Source organism: Myodes glareolus, chromosome 16 (genome assembly GCF_982192425.1).
Source record: "Myodes glareolus chromosome 16, mMyoGla1.1, whole genome shotgun sequence".
NCBI classification, from domain to species: Eukaryota; Metazoa; Chordata; class Mammalia; order Rodentia; family Cricetidae; genus Myodes; species Myodes glareolus.
The window spans coordinates 62,605,159-62,622,506 of NC_142041.1; the positions used below are offsets into that span (position 1 = coordinate 62,605,159).

Sequence of the window (17,348 nt, forward strand, 5' to 3'; positions counted from 1 at the left end):
TGGCTACGTTGCAGTCGCCTGAATGTCCAAGGGCAGACTGTCTTACTAATGCATTCATCAGTTAGTTAATGCTGTATGTGTGTGGCATTGTTGGAGACAATGGGACACATAGAACAGACTCTGTCTGTTAGATAGAAAATCAGATGATTGCTTCACAGAACTGGGGGCCAACAGGGTACAGTGGCCAGGGGACTCTAAGGCGGGGGATTCTTCACAGCCTGCAGTGACCAAAGACAGCTTCCTGGCCCTGTTCCAGATCTAGCTCTCTTCAGAGCCCTTTCTTTCTCAGCTAAGAATAGAATCAATTTTTAACCATATAATTTATATTTCTGTGGCCACTAGTCAGAATGAGCATCTTTTCCCGGTTATGGATCCCACACATTTTCTTTTCTGTATGTGGCCCATTATCATCTGATGTGGAATAAAATCTCAGGACTGAGAGCTAATGCACTGACGCAGACAGGGAGCTTGTGTTTGCTCTCCAAAGGATTGACTTCCTAAGTCTTACACATCTGTGGACAAAAATAAGGGTCAGGATGTTTTCTCAAAAGCAGGCTTGCTTCCTGTCAGTGTCTGCCTTTCTCTGACAATGTCGTTTCCTTTTCTAGGTCGGTGGTCACTGAGGGAGGTCAGCAGGATGTGATGGAATTTGTACACGCAGACACCAGAGTCGTCATTAATGATGTTTTGTTTCTTTCAAAAAAAACCAGTCAAAAGCAAGGGAGAAAAGCTACACAGATGGACAGAGGGAGTTGTATGTAGGCTGGGGAATGTGAGAACTGTCTGATAAAAGCAAAAGATCTGAGTGTACAAATCTTAAGAGGATGAGGGCCAACATCTTATCTGGTTTGAGAAAAATGTCTATAGAAAAACTACTACATGTATTTGAGACCGACTTCATCATGTGCAAATAGAAGATACACCACTGTCAACCTCAGATAGCAATGTCATGTTGCATCAACACCAAGGACTTTCCCGCTTAGTCTGACAGCAGTCAAAAGGGCTCCGAGGCTCACATTTTAACCATTTGGTGACCAGAGAACAGAATCCGTACTGCCTGAGACACAGAGTAAGGTACATCCAGGTTGTGGAACTTGGGTCTGTAACTTATCAGCTACATTCTATAAAGCAGTCCCATCTTCTGGGCCTTGGTGTCCTCATTGACAAGCAGGAGAAAGTTATTAGCTCAAGAAGCTACTGTAAGCACTAATATGTTACTATATACGTCTTCTTTTCAGTATTTTCTCCTTTTGTGTCATTTATAAAGCCAAGCAAGGTCCATGAATGGAGGTGCTCACTGACACTTGTGCATTGGAGCTCTGTGGAGAACAGCCTCATAGACCACTGTAATGGGATGTGTTAGAGCAGAACTTCTCAACCTCTGGGTGGTGACCCCTGGTGCGGGAGAATTGTGTGTATTCTGTCAATCATATTTTAATAAAACGCTGATTGGCCAGGCAGGCAGTATAGGTGGGAAAGCCAGACAGGAAGTAGGGGTGGAGAAAAGAGACTGGGAGTATTCTGGAAGCAGAAGCTCTCTCAGCCACTCCTGTACAGACCACCGAAGAGACAGCATGTGACCTGCCCAGCTGAAAAAGGTTAGGGACAATGCAGAGTCAGGTTCTGCAGGTTTATATTGAATACATGGCAGGGTTAAAATTCCTAAAAAGTTGGGAGGGCTATCAAGAAGGTTGGAGTGCTTCCTTGGTAACAAGTATTCTTTAGACTGTCAACGCAAAAAGAGGTGGATTGTTAATAGTTTGGACAAACCAATAGAAATTCCAAAGCATGCTATGATATTTTAGATTAGTAACACTTATTTCTTAAGAAAACAATAGACAGGATTATCAGAAAACAGGGGAAGATATTTCATTTTACAAAAATTTTAATAGAAAAAAAATCAAACCACAAGTAAGGAAATAGTGGGGAAAAGCACAGTGCGCACCAAGGAATGCTGAGACGTTAAGATAAATGCTTTACACCATATGCATCATGACACATCAGATTCTCTTAGTACTTTACTGCAATAAGACACCATGACCAATGCAATTTATAGAAGAAAGTTTATTTTGTACTTACAGTTCCAGACGGTTAGAGTCTGGAACTCTAACCATGACCATAATGATGGGCAAGACCTTCATGGCACTGAGGCAGTAGCTTAGAGCACACATCTTGATCCACAAATGTGATGCAGAGAAGGGGAACAGGAGTTTGTAGGCTTCTGAAACCCCAAAGCCCACCCCTAGTGACATACCTTCCCCTTAACAAGGTCACACTTCCTAATCCTTCCCAAATAGTTCCACTAACTGGTGACTGAGTATTCAAATATACGAGTCTATGGGGGGGCATTCTCATTCAACCCGTCACACTCTTCTCCTTGGCCCCCAGAGGCTTGTAGCCATATCATAATGCAAAAATGTGATTGGTGTGACTTAAGTCATATGTGTATACTTTTATATGACTAATAGACTTTAATGTTTCTAACTCCTAGTCACTTTTTATATGATCCAAGCATTTGATATCAAGCTGCATTTACATATTTAAAAACATTTTGAAAAATGATTGTGCTATGTAGCTCAGGTTGGCTCTGGATTCTCTATCATCATACTTTAGTCTCTTGAGTGTTGGAATTATAGGAGCGAGAGCTGCTTTTAAAATGCCATTGGTAGTTCATTAGTCCTGGCCTTTTACCAATGTTAGGAGAAGCCATGTACCAATTAGGCACTTGCTGTACTAGTGAGATGCAGTTATCCAAATACCCATTGAAAATGAGAACATTAGATGACTTTTGGCCTCTCCTACTGTGTTTGCCTTCACTGCACAGGATGGTGAAACTTGTATTTATTTTCTTCCTATTGTGTGCCATATATGACAAGAATGTAGCATACACAGTCCTGAAATAGGACATCATTGCTTTTCCTGGGGACAACACGAATTTTATTGAATGCTCAATATTCTTGACATTTTTGCAGAGTTTGCCTAAGACAGCCGCTATGGAAATCAGTGTGGCAGTTCCTCAGGAAGATGGGACTTGATCTTCCTTGGGATCTACCTATGCCACTCTTGGGGATGTGCCCAAAAGTTGCTCCATCCTATCACAGGGTCACTTTCTCTGCCATGTTCATTGCTACTCTATCCATGATGGCCAAAGATTACAAATGGTCCTAATGTTCCTCAGCAGAAGAAATGGATATAGCAAATGTGATACATTTACAAAATGGAGTATTACTCAGTCATTAAAAAACGACACCATGAAACTTGCGGGCAAACAGATGAAACTAGAGAAAACTTATCCTGAGTGAGGTAACCCAGACCCAGGATAAATATGGTATATATTCACTGTTATATAAGTACTAGCTGTTTAAGTCAATGATAACAAAAGCAACAATTTATAGAACCCCAGAATGGAGTTATAGATGAAAGGGCTAGAGGATACTGATCTTGTTAGAAAATGGAAATAGAATATATATATATATATATATATATATATATATATATATATATATATATATATATATAAAATTATAATTATGGATGGTGGGGGTGGAACAGAGCAATCAAGAAGGGAGAAAATGCAAGTAGGAATAACTAAAATTTAGGGGTGCTTTAGGAGTAATATGGAAAACTAATAGAGTAAAAAGTTCCTAAAATATACATGTAAGAAGGTCATCTAAATGAAATCGACAAATAATGGGGGAGATGGAGTCACAACTGGTCATCTTTTGTCACCAAATAAAGTTTCCAGCACTGGGATTGGGTTACATCTAATTGAATTATTGGCCAAAGGAGTACCATGGGAACTCCCAAAAGACCTAGAATGTTGCCAAGATGTTCCTTTCCACAAGACCCCATTGCTGAAGACAACGCCTGTCCAACTCATTGAACATGAAGAAGTAAGGCTGGTGCCTACAGGGAGCCTTCACCCCTGGTACAGGAACATACTTCCAAAAATGAAATATAAATACCAAGCCAGCCACACATCTTTGACCTATCATGGTGTCCTGTCTGCAAAATATGCTAGTACAATGGTGGCATAAAGTCTGTGGGAGTAACCAACTGATAACTGATTTGGCTCAAGGCCCACTCCATTAGCTGGAACCCATACCTGACACTTCTTGGATGATCAAGAATCAGACTAGCCCAGGGACCTAGGGTAAATACTAATGGAATAACAACAGCGAAAAAAACCTTAAGTGATACAATGACTATTATTGATATTCTGCTACATTCACAGATAAGTTTCTTGTTCAACTGTCATCAAAGATGCTTCCTCCTGCAGCAGATGGGAACAGATAGAGACCCACAGGAAGACATTATGCAGAGAGTGAGACCCTTTGGAACACACAGCTCTAAATGGGATGTCTCCATCAAATCCCTCCCCTCAGAGCTCGGGAGAAGAGGAAGCAGAAAGAGTGTAAGAGCCCGAGGGTATGGAGGACACCAAGGAAACAAAGCCTTCTAAATCAACACGGGCAAAGTTGGTGTGAACTCACAGAGACCGAAGCAGCACCAGGGTCTGCATGGGTCTGCACCAGCTCCTGGGTACTTATATTATTCTTTCCAGTTTAGTGTTTTTATGGAATTCCCGAGTGTGCGAACAAGTGGGTGGCTGATTTTTGTGCCTTTTCTTGGGATCTTTTCCTTCTGTTGGTTTGTCCTATCCAACTTCGATGTGATAGCTTTTGTTTTATAGTATCTCTTAGAAGCTTGTTCTTTTCTAATGAGAGACAGCAAGGGGGTGGATCTGGATGAGACAGGAGAGAAGAGAAGGAGAGAGAAGGGGAGGGAAAGGGGGGAGTAGAGGGAAGGGAAACCATAATCAGGATATATTATGTGAGAAAAGAATGTATTTTCAATAAAAGGAAAAAAAGAAAAATTAAAGATCCTAGTATAAAGGACAAGAAGTGTGGAGCGGTGTGCTTACTTTCTGCCCACTGCTGGGTTGGACATTTGGGGCCCCTTCTGTTGTTAATTTTTCAGCACATATCTTTTGTAAATTTTCATGAGATTTCTTTATTTGGCATATGTGTGGAGATCAGAGGAAAACTGTCAGGATTCTGTTCTCTTCTTCCACCACGTAGGCCCTGGGACTGAACTTGGATCATCAGGCTTGGGAGAAAGAGCCTAAACTGCTAAGCCACCTCTCCAGCTGAGGTCTCTTTTTTAATACCATCACCACTAACAATCCACATGCTTTAGACAATATTTTACTCACAAATGAAAGACACAATCAACTTTATTAATAACCAACATTTTTATTAGAGCAGTTACAGTTGTGGAAACTGTACATTATACATTTTGGTTTCAAGGATTATAAATTAAGGAACTCACCGGTAGGGAGTTCTTTTTCACAGCAAGAAACTTTAAATAAACAAAGTCATGTTTTATTAAGTACATTGGCAGACTTCATGTGCTGTCCAAAATGTAGAGTACAGTATAACAACCTATTAGAAAGATCCTTCATGGAAAATACAGCTGTGCACATTTTACAAAAATACCCACAATTTGAGCTTTGTTTTAAAAAAGCTTATAAATCATATATATATTTATAAATAGAGCCAACATGCTCACTTATAAACATCCTTTAGTTCTCTGTTGCCCATTATTTCCAAAGCATTACACATTTAAATAAACACTTAATAAGATTAAATATTCTATTTTCTTAAAAAAAAAAAAACAAAACCAGCCTTCCCAGCATAAGAAGCTATGGGGTAGGAAGGAGCAGGGAGAGTGTGGAGACCACACAGGGACTTAGTTTGTTCTTGAGTAAAAACGGACTTTCTAAATTTAAAAGTCAAAGCAAAATGTAAAAAATAAATATACAAGTTGTAATATCATTTTCATTTGCTCTCTTTCTGCCTTATTTAATCCATATTGGTCACACCCAGGAGTCTTAATATATTGCACTTCTGCAGACAAAGAAAACCACCGCTGGGTTACTGCTCTACAGGTGACAAAGCATGCAGCCCGCACCTGTGCTGACACGGGGTCACACCGTCTCTTCAGCACTGAGAAGGCAGCTAAGGGAGAGACTCGGCTGATACCATGACACCATGGCTAACATCTAGGAAGAGTCCCCCCTCACGTAACACCTTCAAGACACTCAGGCATACCCTTCCTCCCCTGATTTCTTTTTAAGTAATTATTTTTTTATAAAGATCACATGATTTCTCTAGGTAAGCATGCTTTTGATTAAATTATATAATAGAAAAACAACGTCAGAACAAAACAGGACAGCAAAAGACAAATATTTAAAACAAAACCATCTACGTCTTTAATATTTAAAATAAAACTACAAAACAAGTTTGAAAAGTATTGAAGGTGGAGAATCGAGGAGCAATGAGTTAACAGGGTTTCACCATGTACCTGAACTCATTCAGCCAAAATTTGAGGCGGGGAGGGTGGAGAAAGAGAAGAGGAGCTATTAATAGCATCTTGCTTAACTTTCATGGGAATCAACATAGCCACTGACAAGATTTTATTTGGTTGTAACATACGTCAGCAATGAAACCGAACCCTCAACTGCTGATTACTGCAATCCATGCAACGCTTTGACTACACTTCTTAGTATGCTGCTGTCTTTCAGCTTTTAAAATGAAGCGCCTCCTGAGTGTGTCAACCATTCACCTCAGCAATGCTGAAAATACTTAAAATAAATTATTTCTTTGGAAGATATAATACCTTCAGACCACTACATTTTAAAGATAAATAGCCTTGTATTGGTTTAGAAAGAATAAACAACATGAAAATGATGTATTGCTATTAAAATAAACACTATTTTTTTTCTCTTTCTTTAACTAGTCTTTCGTTGTTGCTTTTCCTTGAGATGCAACCTGTGTGTTTTCGTCCAGCCAGGTCTGCAGGTGGAAGATGACTATGCAACATATTATCAAAAAAACAGCAAAAAATGAGCAGAGTCGTGCACAAGCGAATGAAACGTTCCCTCCCAGGACATTCCAGGCGACGCTCAAGCAGCAGGTCACGGCAGAAGACTGCTGGGTGACGCTGCTGCCTCCTTCTAATGAGATAGGAGTGAACGTTGGAACCACGCCCACCGCAACACAATCCTCAGACCGCATTCCTTGGGCCGTCTTCTCTCCCCAGCTCCCTACTAAAAACGTCAGATGGTAAAATAGTAAGGCAGCTGTTGACTTCCATCAAAAAAAAAAAAATTGCAGGTCCATACATTTCCAGTTTAGTCACACTCTGCTAGGACAGATGGAGTGGCCGACGCCAAGAACTTCGCCGGATGGGGCTGCTTCAGCAGATTTTAAAAAAGAATCGTTATCAAGGTTTGCTCTCCAACATGGCTGCGTGCTTCAGCTCTCAGAGGACCCCCAAAGACACAAAGCATTCCTGGGGGAACTGAACAGGTCCTCTGGCTGAATTTTCCAAGTGTCATCTCTCTGGTGAGCCCATCCCAAGCCTCCTTGCCTGAGTGTGACTGGGGTGTGCCAGTGTTTAAAGGGCTGAGGACACCACGGCAGAACTGTGGGCTAACTCCACTAGTTGGCATGACTTCACTGAAGGGTCAAAACAGTTATAGCATTAAATAACCATAGAGTCACATTCAGACACAGTCAACATTAACGTGAAAGACAACTGTTAAAAATTGTAAATTGGAATCGGAGAAAACAATGTTAATTTTGTATAGAAATTAAGGCTTACGCTTACCTTGCCTAATTCCAATCAAGTCAGAAAGTGAACGAAAAGAATGGCCAGCCCGATATTCAACAGCATGACCAGGACAATCATGATGGAATTAGGGCCCTGAAGGAGAAAACAGAACAAGACAAGCCCAGTGTTTCCATGTCAGTATGGCTGTTTTATCCAAACCCATTACCAGAACCAAGTACCAGAAATATAAGCATAAAAGCATGGATGAAGAAACCAAGGCATGGAAGACAATCTGCCCTTTCAAAAGGAGTGAGCTAAAAGCAGTAATGCTACGCTTAGGTGGCGTCACTGTTCAGCTTCTGCTAGAGTGGAACTAGGTTAAAAAAGTGTTTTCAAGCTGGGTGTGGTAGTACACACCTTTAATTTTAGCACTCTGGAGGCAGAGGCAGGGAGAGGTCTGTTCTGTGAGTTCGAAGTCAGTCTAGTCTACAGAGTGAGTTCTAGAGAACATAAAGAGACCCCATCTCAATTTTTTTTTTCTGCAATAACTTACTCTACTTATCTCACACGATTGGTGGCCTCATTGGGAAAGGCCACTGGAGAGCAGGGAGCTGGTGGTGGGACACGGATTCATAGCTGTCCTGTGGGTAAGGCAGATTCAGAAGAGAAGGGCAGTCCCTTATCAAGGCAGTTAGAAAATAATACAACCGGAAGAATTTATTCCTCCAGGGAAAAATTCAGTAAAACACTCAGGAGAGGTGTATTTGCTTTTTATAGGACTTGTGTATCCTAGCCTGGCCTTGGACTCATGTAGCTGAGGATGACGTGATGATCCTCCTGTCTATACATCCCACAGTGCTGGGATCAGGTATGTATCACCATGCCTGGTTTATGTGGTGCTGGAGACTGAACCCAGAGCTTTGCCATGCTAGGGAAATTAAAGGAGTTACAGGCTCAGCCCTCAGTGAGGTTTTCTTAGCCCTTGCCTTTCCCCCAGAACCTTCTCTGGGTCCTGCTCCCTCCTTTAAAACCACAAATGAGAAGTTGAACACTTCAACCTCCAGAAGTAATTTTTCCAAGCCTAACTCTTTGTTTCTTGACTCATAACCAAATCACTGTAGAACTAAGTACACTTAACCCAACAGTAGAGTCCTATCTCGATAAAGATCACTAGAATCAGTACCAGTCTGGTTCAACAGGATTCGGCAGCCGGTGTTAGTTCAAACGTTGAGAGTCTGACCTTGAGTAGTTTATTTTAGGAATATTTAAGCACAGTACAAGTTGGAAAAGAGTTTCCTGATGATAATGAACTCAAACTTGTATGTACAACAAAGCTTAAGACTTAACCACACTGAAAAACTCTGCAACCATAAACAATGGTTTCAGTAGAGGAATTGAGGAGAAAACCTGAGGGTAAGGGTCTGGGGGAGGATCCAGTGTGGCTGCAGCCACACAAGATAGTGCAAATGGTACCAGTGACATCCATTCTCAGCCCCTGGGCAGAAAGCCGTGTATACACCTCTCCACTGAAAGAAACAATACTGCGTGTTTAACACTCCTGAGTTCCCAAGAACCTCCATGCCACCTACTTTGCCCATGAGTGTATTCAGCCTGTAGATACCATGAGGGGGCACTGGATCTACTGGTGTTACAAGCGGTTATGTGCTGCCATGTGCGTGCTAGTAACTGAACCCATGTCTTCTGCAAGAGCAGCTGAGCCATCTCTCTAGCCAAAATTAATGGTTCTAATTAAGTTTACACAAAAGGAAGCAGTTACACTCTGAGCTGCAAATATGTTTATGTTGAAACGAGGTTCCAGGGGCATCAGATGTGCCTTCTCTGACAACAGGCTTGAACAGTTAGGAAGTCGGGGCAAATGCCCATCTTCCAGGCCAGAGCTTAGCTTAGGTCGCCCATCACTGACTGAAGGACAGCCCTACCCTGTTAGTGGCCCCAGCTCTCTGGTGGAGGTCAGGGTGCCTGGTGTCACATTCTGCTGCCACCTGTTGTTGCACTGTTACCTTCTCACCTAGACTCAACGCCACAGTATCAAGGGCTTTGACTTTGTCCTCACTGTGTCCCCAGGGCCTGGCTCTTGGGGTGTCCAATTCATCCATGCAGCCAGTGCTTAAGGAGAACCCACAACCTCCCTGCACCTCTCCAGGTGCTGGTGGTCTGGATGTGGAACGAAACAGGTGACCTCCCTGCATTAAAAAACAAATGAATTGCTAGTAAAGTGGGGGAGCTGTGGGAACTGAAAACAGGGCCTTGTGAGGGAGGAACTGTGAGGAAGAAGCTGTTCCCCCTTCTTAAGACCCAAGTAGATGGAAGAAAAACAGGGTTTAAATGCCAAGCAGTAGACTAAGCATCTCTAAGTAGATTATCACTTAGTTTTATTTATTCTTCACATGAGATTATTAGTTCCATTCAAGAGGGTTTCAAGAGGATAAGTGTATTAGAATATTTACAGACTATTTATGAACCAAGGTTCTTTAGGGCCAGAATTAAATGTCAGGCTGTTCACTTGGGCGATTCAGGCTGTTTTTCTCTAACCTTGCTAAATCCCAGGCCTTAAAAACAACTTCTAATGAAGTTCTTCTGTGCAACATTTTCCTCTATACCCCATAGCTCTCAGAGGAAGAAAATCTTCCTAACTTCCAGCTACTCAGTCAACAGGTGAGCCAGGCATTGATGGTTCGTGCTTGCAATCTTAGCACTCTGAAGGCTGACGCAGGAGAAATGCATCAGTTCAAGCCTAGGCTGGGCTACGGAGTGAGGCTGGCTGCAATAAAAGATTTCTATGCAACTTCTCAACCAGGACAAGCTGAAGAGTAGACACTCTTAGAGCTCCAATTACTAGAGGTAATCTTTCAGTATCCCATTTGAGCATAAACAATACAGAAATGTTATGGCTACTATATGCTTTGATTAGACTGTGTTCTTAAGTGTGCAGACAACTTGGGATTGCTTCAATTTTGGGCAAGTGCATTTAATTCCTCTCACAGATAGTGGATGCATGAAGGATGGAGAAAAGTCTATTGGGTTAAAACAAAATGGTACGGAGTTCAGGATCTAGAGAGGACCCAGTACAAATAGAATCAGAGTGCCTTTGAAACCAACATCAAACACTGAAGCTAGGGCTGGGTGTGTAATGCAGTGGCAGAATTCCTATCTAGCGTGTATGTACAAGGAAGGCCTTGGGCTTGATGCTCAGTCCCAGAAATAAGAAAAACAAAACAGACTGAAGCTGTGCACACATCTTTAACTCCCACTTCACAAGCCCTGGTAAGGGGCTGTGAGTTTCCATGAACTCTTTTGAATTGATTAGTATTTGGTATTTGTAGACAGACTGTCTTTGGTGGAATTTAGCAACTGATTTACTATCTTTCTTCAAAGTTTGGCTCACATCTCATTGTACTTGTAATTTGGCATCATTGAATGATGAATGTATGCTTTATCTAGAATGAAAAATACATACATCTGTATTTCCTACTGAACACACACATATCTTTCCTGTATATGCACTAACTCTCAGGCATATTTAGCCTACCAGTAGAGCTCCACTTAGGGAAGCTATTTTAAAAGCTGACTCAGCGAAGATGAGTGGAGATCAGCAATGGAGACTCTAGCAGCAGCAGGGTGAAAATGAAAACCCACGATGCCGTGTTTAAGTAGCAGGTACCAAGCCGCGACCTTGGTTTTCTCCAGACGCCTTAGGCAGGACACTGGGTGAAAAGCTTTACAGTGAAGTCCCATAAATACGACCGTGGTGGCCAGTGGTGGCTTAAAATAGCAGAATGAAGAAGAGCTCAGTCCTGTTTGCCCAGACTGACTGCGACAGGTGCAGCAGCAGTACAGACGCTAAGCACAGATCAGAAGAAACCTTTAGGTAGTTAGGCAAATAAAACAGAGGATGTAAAATATGAGACGATACCCAGCTCAAGTTGACTGTGCAGGGGCCACAAGTCTCTCCCGGAGGGCTGCAACTCCCGCAGGAGACTACCTCCTACTTTCTATGTTTGTTAAGTCATTAATTCCTACTAAGCGTTAGTCTATGTTCCAGAAGATTTTCTACATTTTCTACATCCACATCCAGGGTGAACACGGAGAAATGGAATGCACTGAACCATTTATTAACTATTTATATTTCAGTCAGTATGTCGTTGATAATAATAATAATAATAATAATAATAATAATAATAATAATAATAATGGCCCTTGAGCATTTACTCTGCTCAGTACTGTATTAAGAACATAGCAATTTCCCCAGCTGCTCACCAAGAGTACGGGCTGCTTTATTATGGGCCTGCCCTGCATGCCTGCTTTTGTGTGGGTATTTCTGTGAATTTTAAACTGCTCATTACAAACTTTGAACTTGTCCAGTGCTCTCGGTTTCTCAGAACAGAAGGCAGCACTACTCCATTGCTTCAGTGGTCATTCACTGACCTCTCTAATAGTGATGCGTCACTTCCTAACTCTAGGGACGAGGGCTGGCGCTAGAAACGAAAGGCAGCTTCCCGACGCTATTCGGAAGGCAGCATTTTCACACCGAGGGCCAAGCCCATCCTGCCTTCCAGATCTGATGGTCATTCACAGGGCAGCCCATGGTTAAGGGAGACGCAGGGCTGCTAAGATCATATCACATGTGTGTAGCTTGGGTTTTGATCGGTGAGCCAGAGTTGGACGTTGCATGGCTTACTTCATGAACCAGTAGATTCAACACATTAGTAAAACCTATGCTTTTTCTAAATACAGTGGCAGTGCATTTACAAACACACAACACTGCTATAGAGAAAGGTTTATAGGAAGTAGCAATATTTTTTTTCCCCATCACAGACTGATGAGGAGGATGTTGGGCACATGCTTCCACTCTGGCATTTGAGAAATTAAATGCCCTACTGGTCAGGCAAAGATGTAATGTTGATGAACTGACACTACTAATTTGCCCCCTGTTAATCAGGCAAATGGTATATTTATCCATGAAGCCTAGTTCATAAATATTTATGTTGCATGTCTGAGAAGTCATTGTTTCATGCAATGAATCAGTAGTGGTAGAATTATACAATCAGATAATGAGGTGTATCATTGTTCGAACATTTTAAAAAACAAAAGCTTGCTAAATTCTCAAATGTCTTATATTGGTCTGTCTTAAAAGCCATTTATTTTCACAGAAGTTGACTCTTAGGAAGTTATTAGTCTAGTTGGATCTGATTATATTTAATTAATGAAAAAGTGAAGAATGAAAAATAATCAATATTATATATACATATATTAGCAAAAATTAATATAAGTTAATTTGAATGGTGAATTTTAATTTTCTAACCCTATGAATAAATGGAACACAACTAAGAAACTGATGGCTAGTCTATAATCTATCTGCTTGGCCAAGATTCCAGTCCAAACTGTTGTATACATGTTTTTGAAACTGCTAGTATCCATCAAGAGGCTGTGTCTCACTTCCTGTGTATTTCACAGTGAAAACGACCACCCAGAAGCATATAGGACTAAGCTAATACATCAATTTATTCTAAATCTGTCGCTTTAAAAAGGATTCTAAAATAATTCAGATCCCACAAATTCTACAGAACTTGATAAAAATCCCAGCTCCATATAGTCCTCACCAAATCAATTTCATGTCAAGGAATGTGTAGTAGACATTTATCAATAACACAAATCTTACTGGTCAAAAAAAAAATCTTACCTGGCTAAGATACATCAACAATGACTAGTATCTATCAGACAGCTGAGTCTGGGAATACTACACCCGGAGATAAGTTATAAAGTAATTATGTTGTTATAAAAAATTTCTTATTTGGAAAGAAAAGTATTCTTATTGCAGTACCAGACTAATTAAGCAAAATGCAGACTGCACATTTATAAGAATTTCCAGTGGCTGTGAGTGATGCTCCTTGTGTAAGGGGCCAAAGGAAGACTCAGAGCTCCTAGCTGCCATGCAGACAGGCACTGGCTGTGGGCAGTGACCATGTTTCTCTTCTAGGGGCCACTGAGTAGGTGATTATGAACTTTGCCAAGACACGTTCATAAATGCTTGCTAACCCCGAGACCATCCTGGGCTGGTCAGGCCTTAGCCCAGTCTGAATTCTCTACAGTGGGTGGCTGAGTAGGCTCAGGATTCCTGCCCAGAGAACTCTGCTATCATGAGATATAAACATCTTCTACTCCACTCTAACAAACCAGTGGACTTTTGTCACCTCAGCTGTTAAGATGTAAAACCACCCACCCCATACTGCTCCCCCAACAACCCGAGGGAAGGGCTCTGGCGAGACTTACTGAATTGACTTCTTTTTCTGAAGGGCAGGAATCACTGCTTGCTGGGTTCTTTGGTATAGCAAGTTCAGACTTCTTGGCTTTTGGCTCAGCTTTGCTTTCTTTGGCAACTGATTTTGTCACAGATTTAGGAGGACTCCACTTGTTAGCCGATGGCCTGTGTACCAACGCTGAGGAAGACTGGCTGGCTCCACTGTCATCCTCCCCATCTTCTGGAGGATGCTGGGGCGTGTTCAGTTTCACATAGTAGCCGTGATACTGAGAGTGCAGCTCCCCGTTGCTGGGGTTGGGGACATTATGGCGGCCAGAGTACTTGGTTGCTCCGAGTTCCTTTGAAGGAGCCTTTGACATCAAGGGCTTATTGACAATGGCTGTCACCTGCTCCTCAGTCATGCTCCTTTTATCTTGACTGAGTCTTGCCCCTGAGCCTGGGTTTTGTTTCTTCATGGGTTTTGGGGAGGAAGGCTGGGGGGAGTGGCTCTGTTTGGGGCTTGCTTCAGGGGACCTGGGGGGTGTGGTACCCTTGCGATAAAAATGCGGGGATTCCTTTGGGGATGGCGGCTTTTCTGGTACCTTTTCTTCTGGATTTTCTTTAACATCTACCCCCTCCTGAAATCTTTGTTTGATATAATCAGGGCCTGGAAATGAGAAGAGAAAGGAAAGGAAGGCGATAAAGAAATAAGTTGTCAAGGTCTGCAATCTGGATGGCTATCATTTTGCTAATGGAGATCAAGGTCTTTCCCTTTACAGATATTTACAAGGTGTGAGTACTTTCCAGTGTCTAAGGAAAAGAGGATTGCTGAAAAACACTTTCAAGATAAAACCTGTCACTATTTTAGAGTATGCCGACATCCATAAAAGGTAAAACATCTTAGACTTCTCTAATACTGCTATCATTTCGTACTGGAAGAGCATGGTTGCTTGGTGTAGAGCAGAACTCATGTTGGTAGGGCTTCTCACCAACAATGTTGACTTATCCCAGTTAGGTGGGATAATTAAAATATGGACAGCATGACCTTGAATAAAGAAATAAGCTTACTTTTGTGTGATCGGGAGTTTAAAGGGATCTGCACTGTGCAGGGAGAGCCTGCTAAAAGGCATTTTTAACCATTACTGCAAGCTTTTGATCAGGAACAAACTTGGCCTGTATTCTTTAGAACAATTTCTGTGTAGTCCATTCACAGCAGGGACATGTTACCAGCAGTGTCCATGACAAGACGGCTGTCTCTGGCTCGACAGGCTCAGGAATTGTGTAGAATTTTGTAAAATACACTTCGGGAACATTTATAATACTTTTTTTTTTTAAAAAAAAAATCAATTCAAAATTATTTATTTTTGGAAGTAGAGACTAGAGGAATGCCTCAACAGATAAAGTGTTTGCTAGAAAGCATGAAGACCTAGGTTCAGCCATCAGAACTAACATCACAAAAACTGGGTGTGGTTGTGTGAACCTATAGTCCCAGCACCAGAGAGCTATGATAGATAGACTGGCTCCTGAGGCTTGGCTTCGCCTAACTGGTGAGCCCCAGGTACTAGCAAGACCTTGTTCCAAAAGGAAGTGCATGGCACCTGAGGAATGACATGATACTGGTCTCTACACACACACAGACACACACACACACACACACACACAGACACGCACACACGTACACATACTTTATAAAAAACCAGCCATTGTTTTCTTTTCTTTCTTTCTCCCTCCTTTCTTCCTTCCTTCCTTCCTTCTTTCTTTTCTTTTCTTTTCTTTTCTTTTCTTTTCTTTTCTTTTCTTTTCTTTTCTTTTCTTTTGGTTTTTGGTATTTTGAGACAGGGTTTCTCTGTGCAGCCTTCGCTGCCCTCTCTCTGTAGACCAGGCTGGCCTCCAACTCACAGAGCGCCGCCTGCCTCTACCTCCTGAGTGCTGGGATTAAAGGTCTGCACCACCACTGCCTGGCTCCACTGTTTCTTTATATTGAACACCCCATGAAATAATCGTGTACACGGCACAATGGCACAGGCTGTAAAGCTTACTGATGCCGAAGGTGCTAGGGAGTCCAGACAGCTCTCAACTGTTCTGTCTTCCTTCTGAGCGTGTCAGTTCTTGGCCCTTCCCATAACCATGCCATGTGCTACCACTCTAAATCTCATGAAGTGAAGTCAAAGTCACACTCAGTGGACCTGCCATCTTCTTGTAAATGGGCAGGAGGTGACAGACGTTCACACGTTAGTAGGAGAGAAACCAGAGCCCCTAGTTTGCCCAGCGAGTCAACCAGTTCTTGTCAACACTTCACTTTCATTCCCCTCCTTGTGTCCAACCCCATCTCATTCCCAACCAACCAAAGACAAAGGGGCTGAAGACCAATTATCCTTATCATTAAAATACACTTGCACATTTACACTTTGACTTGTTCTTCCCTGAGTTGGCAAATCACAGTGATATGGTTGCTATTTATTTTATAAAGCTTTTTTTTTATTTTGTTTTTCCTTGAAAAGTAAAGCCTCATCCAAGTCATAGGAAGTAACTATTATCCCCATTCTCCTGATGTGGAAACAGCTCGGGCCGCTGAGAAACCAGGTCACAGAGCTCCTGGGATCCTTTACGATAAAGCACAATGCTGCACATAAAACAATATTTTTTCTTTGAGATTATAATTATAACATTTCTGCTTTCCTTTTCCTCCCTCTAAACTCTCCCACATACCCGTCTCTAGTCTCCTTCAAACTCGTGGCCTCCTTTTTCCACAAATTGTTATTGCATACACATATGTCTATGTTCTTAAACATGGTTAGATTGAGACCTGTTCAGTCTGTATGTTGCTTGTGTTTATGTTTCAGGGGTGACTGTGTGGCACTGAACAAGCAACCACTGTACCCATCCCTGGGAGGACCTGCTCCCAGCTCTCCTCAGTGGCCTGTAGTTCTCTGTGTAGGGGTGAGGCCTCCTAGGCTTTCTCCATCCAGTTTGGCATGTCTACGGTGTCACCCTTGTTCAGGACATGTTTGGGCTCATGTTGGTGAGACTTTCTGAGAATGTACCCTTGCGGATGGATTCAGTCCGAACAATTCGCATTTCACAATCTGAACAATTCAACTTCCACTCTCCAGGAGATAAACCCACCCCTCAGCCTTCAGGCATCCCCAAACTTGCCAACGATAGAGATTTCCTTTCTGAATTTGGTAAATATCTTCTGTTCTTTTCTGTTGGAGACACAGTCTCACTATGAAGCCCTGGTGGCCTGGAGGTCACTATGCAGACCTGCCTGCCATTTCTGAATGCTGGAATTAAAGGTGTGCACCACTATGCCTGGCTGTTCTAATTCTCCTATAAATGTGGGAGGATAAACGAGTTCCTGGTCTAGAAAAGCATTTCACCGAGTGAGGGAAAGGGGTGACTAACCATGCGGAAGGCCACGTCTTTGTTTCTGAACTCATCCTTGGTGCTCCTGTTGCTCTACAGGGAGCAC

General features: G+C 42.1%; 1 protein-coding gene across 5 annotated transcripts in view; it reads right to left on the reverse strand.

Annotated features, from left to right (window-relative positions):
- Positions 1-5,235: 5,235 nt before the first annotated feature.
- Positions 5,236-17,348, reverse strand: part of Jph1 (junctophilin 1) — an 85,543-nt gene continuing 73,430 nt past the window's right edge. The window contains exons 4-6 of one of the 5 annotated variants that reach the window (XM_048420403.3): positions 13,909-14,543; positions 7,675-7,770; positions 5,236-7,111 (exon numbers count right to left, since the gene is read on the reverse strand). In XM_048420403.3, coding sequence (XP_048276360.1) covers positions 7,690-7,770; positions 13,909-14,543 — 716 coding nt within the window. In that variant the 3' untranslated portion in view covers positions 5,236-7,111; positions 7,675-7,689. Of the gene's footprint in view, positions 7,771-13,908; positions 14,544-17,348 lie in introns of all 5 variants that reach the window. The other 4 variants (XM_048420402.3, XM_048420401.3, XM_048420400.3 and 1 more) reach the window with 4 other exon arrangements.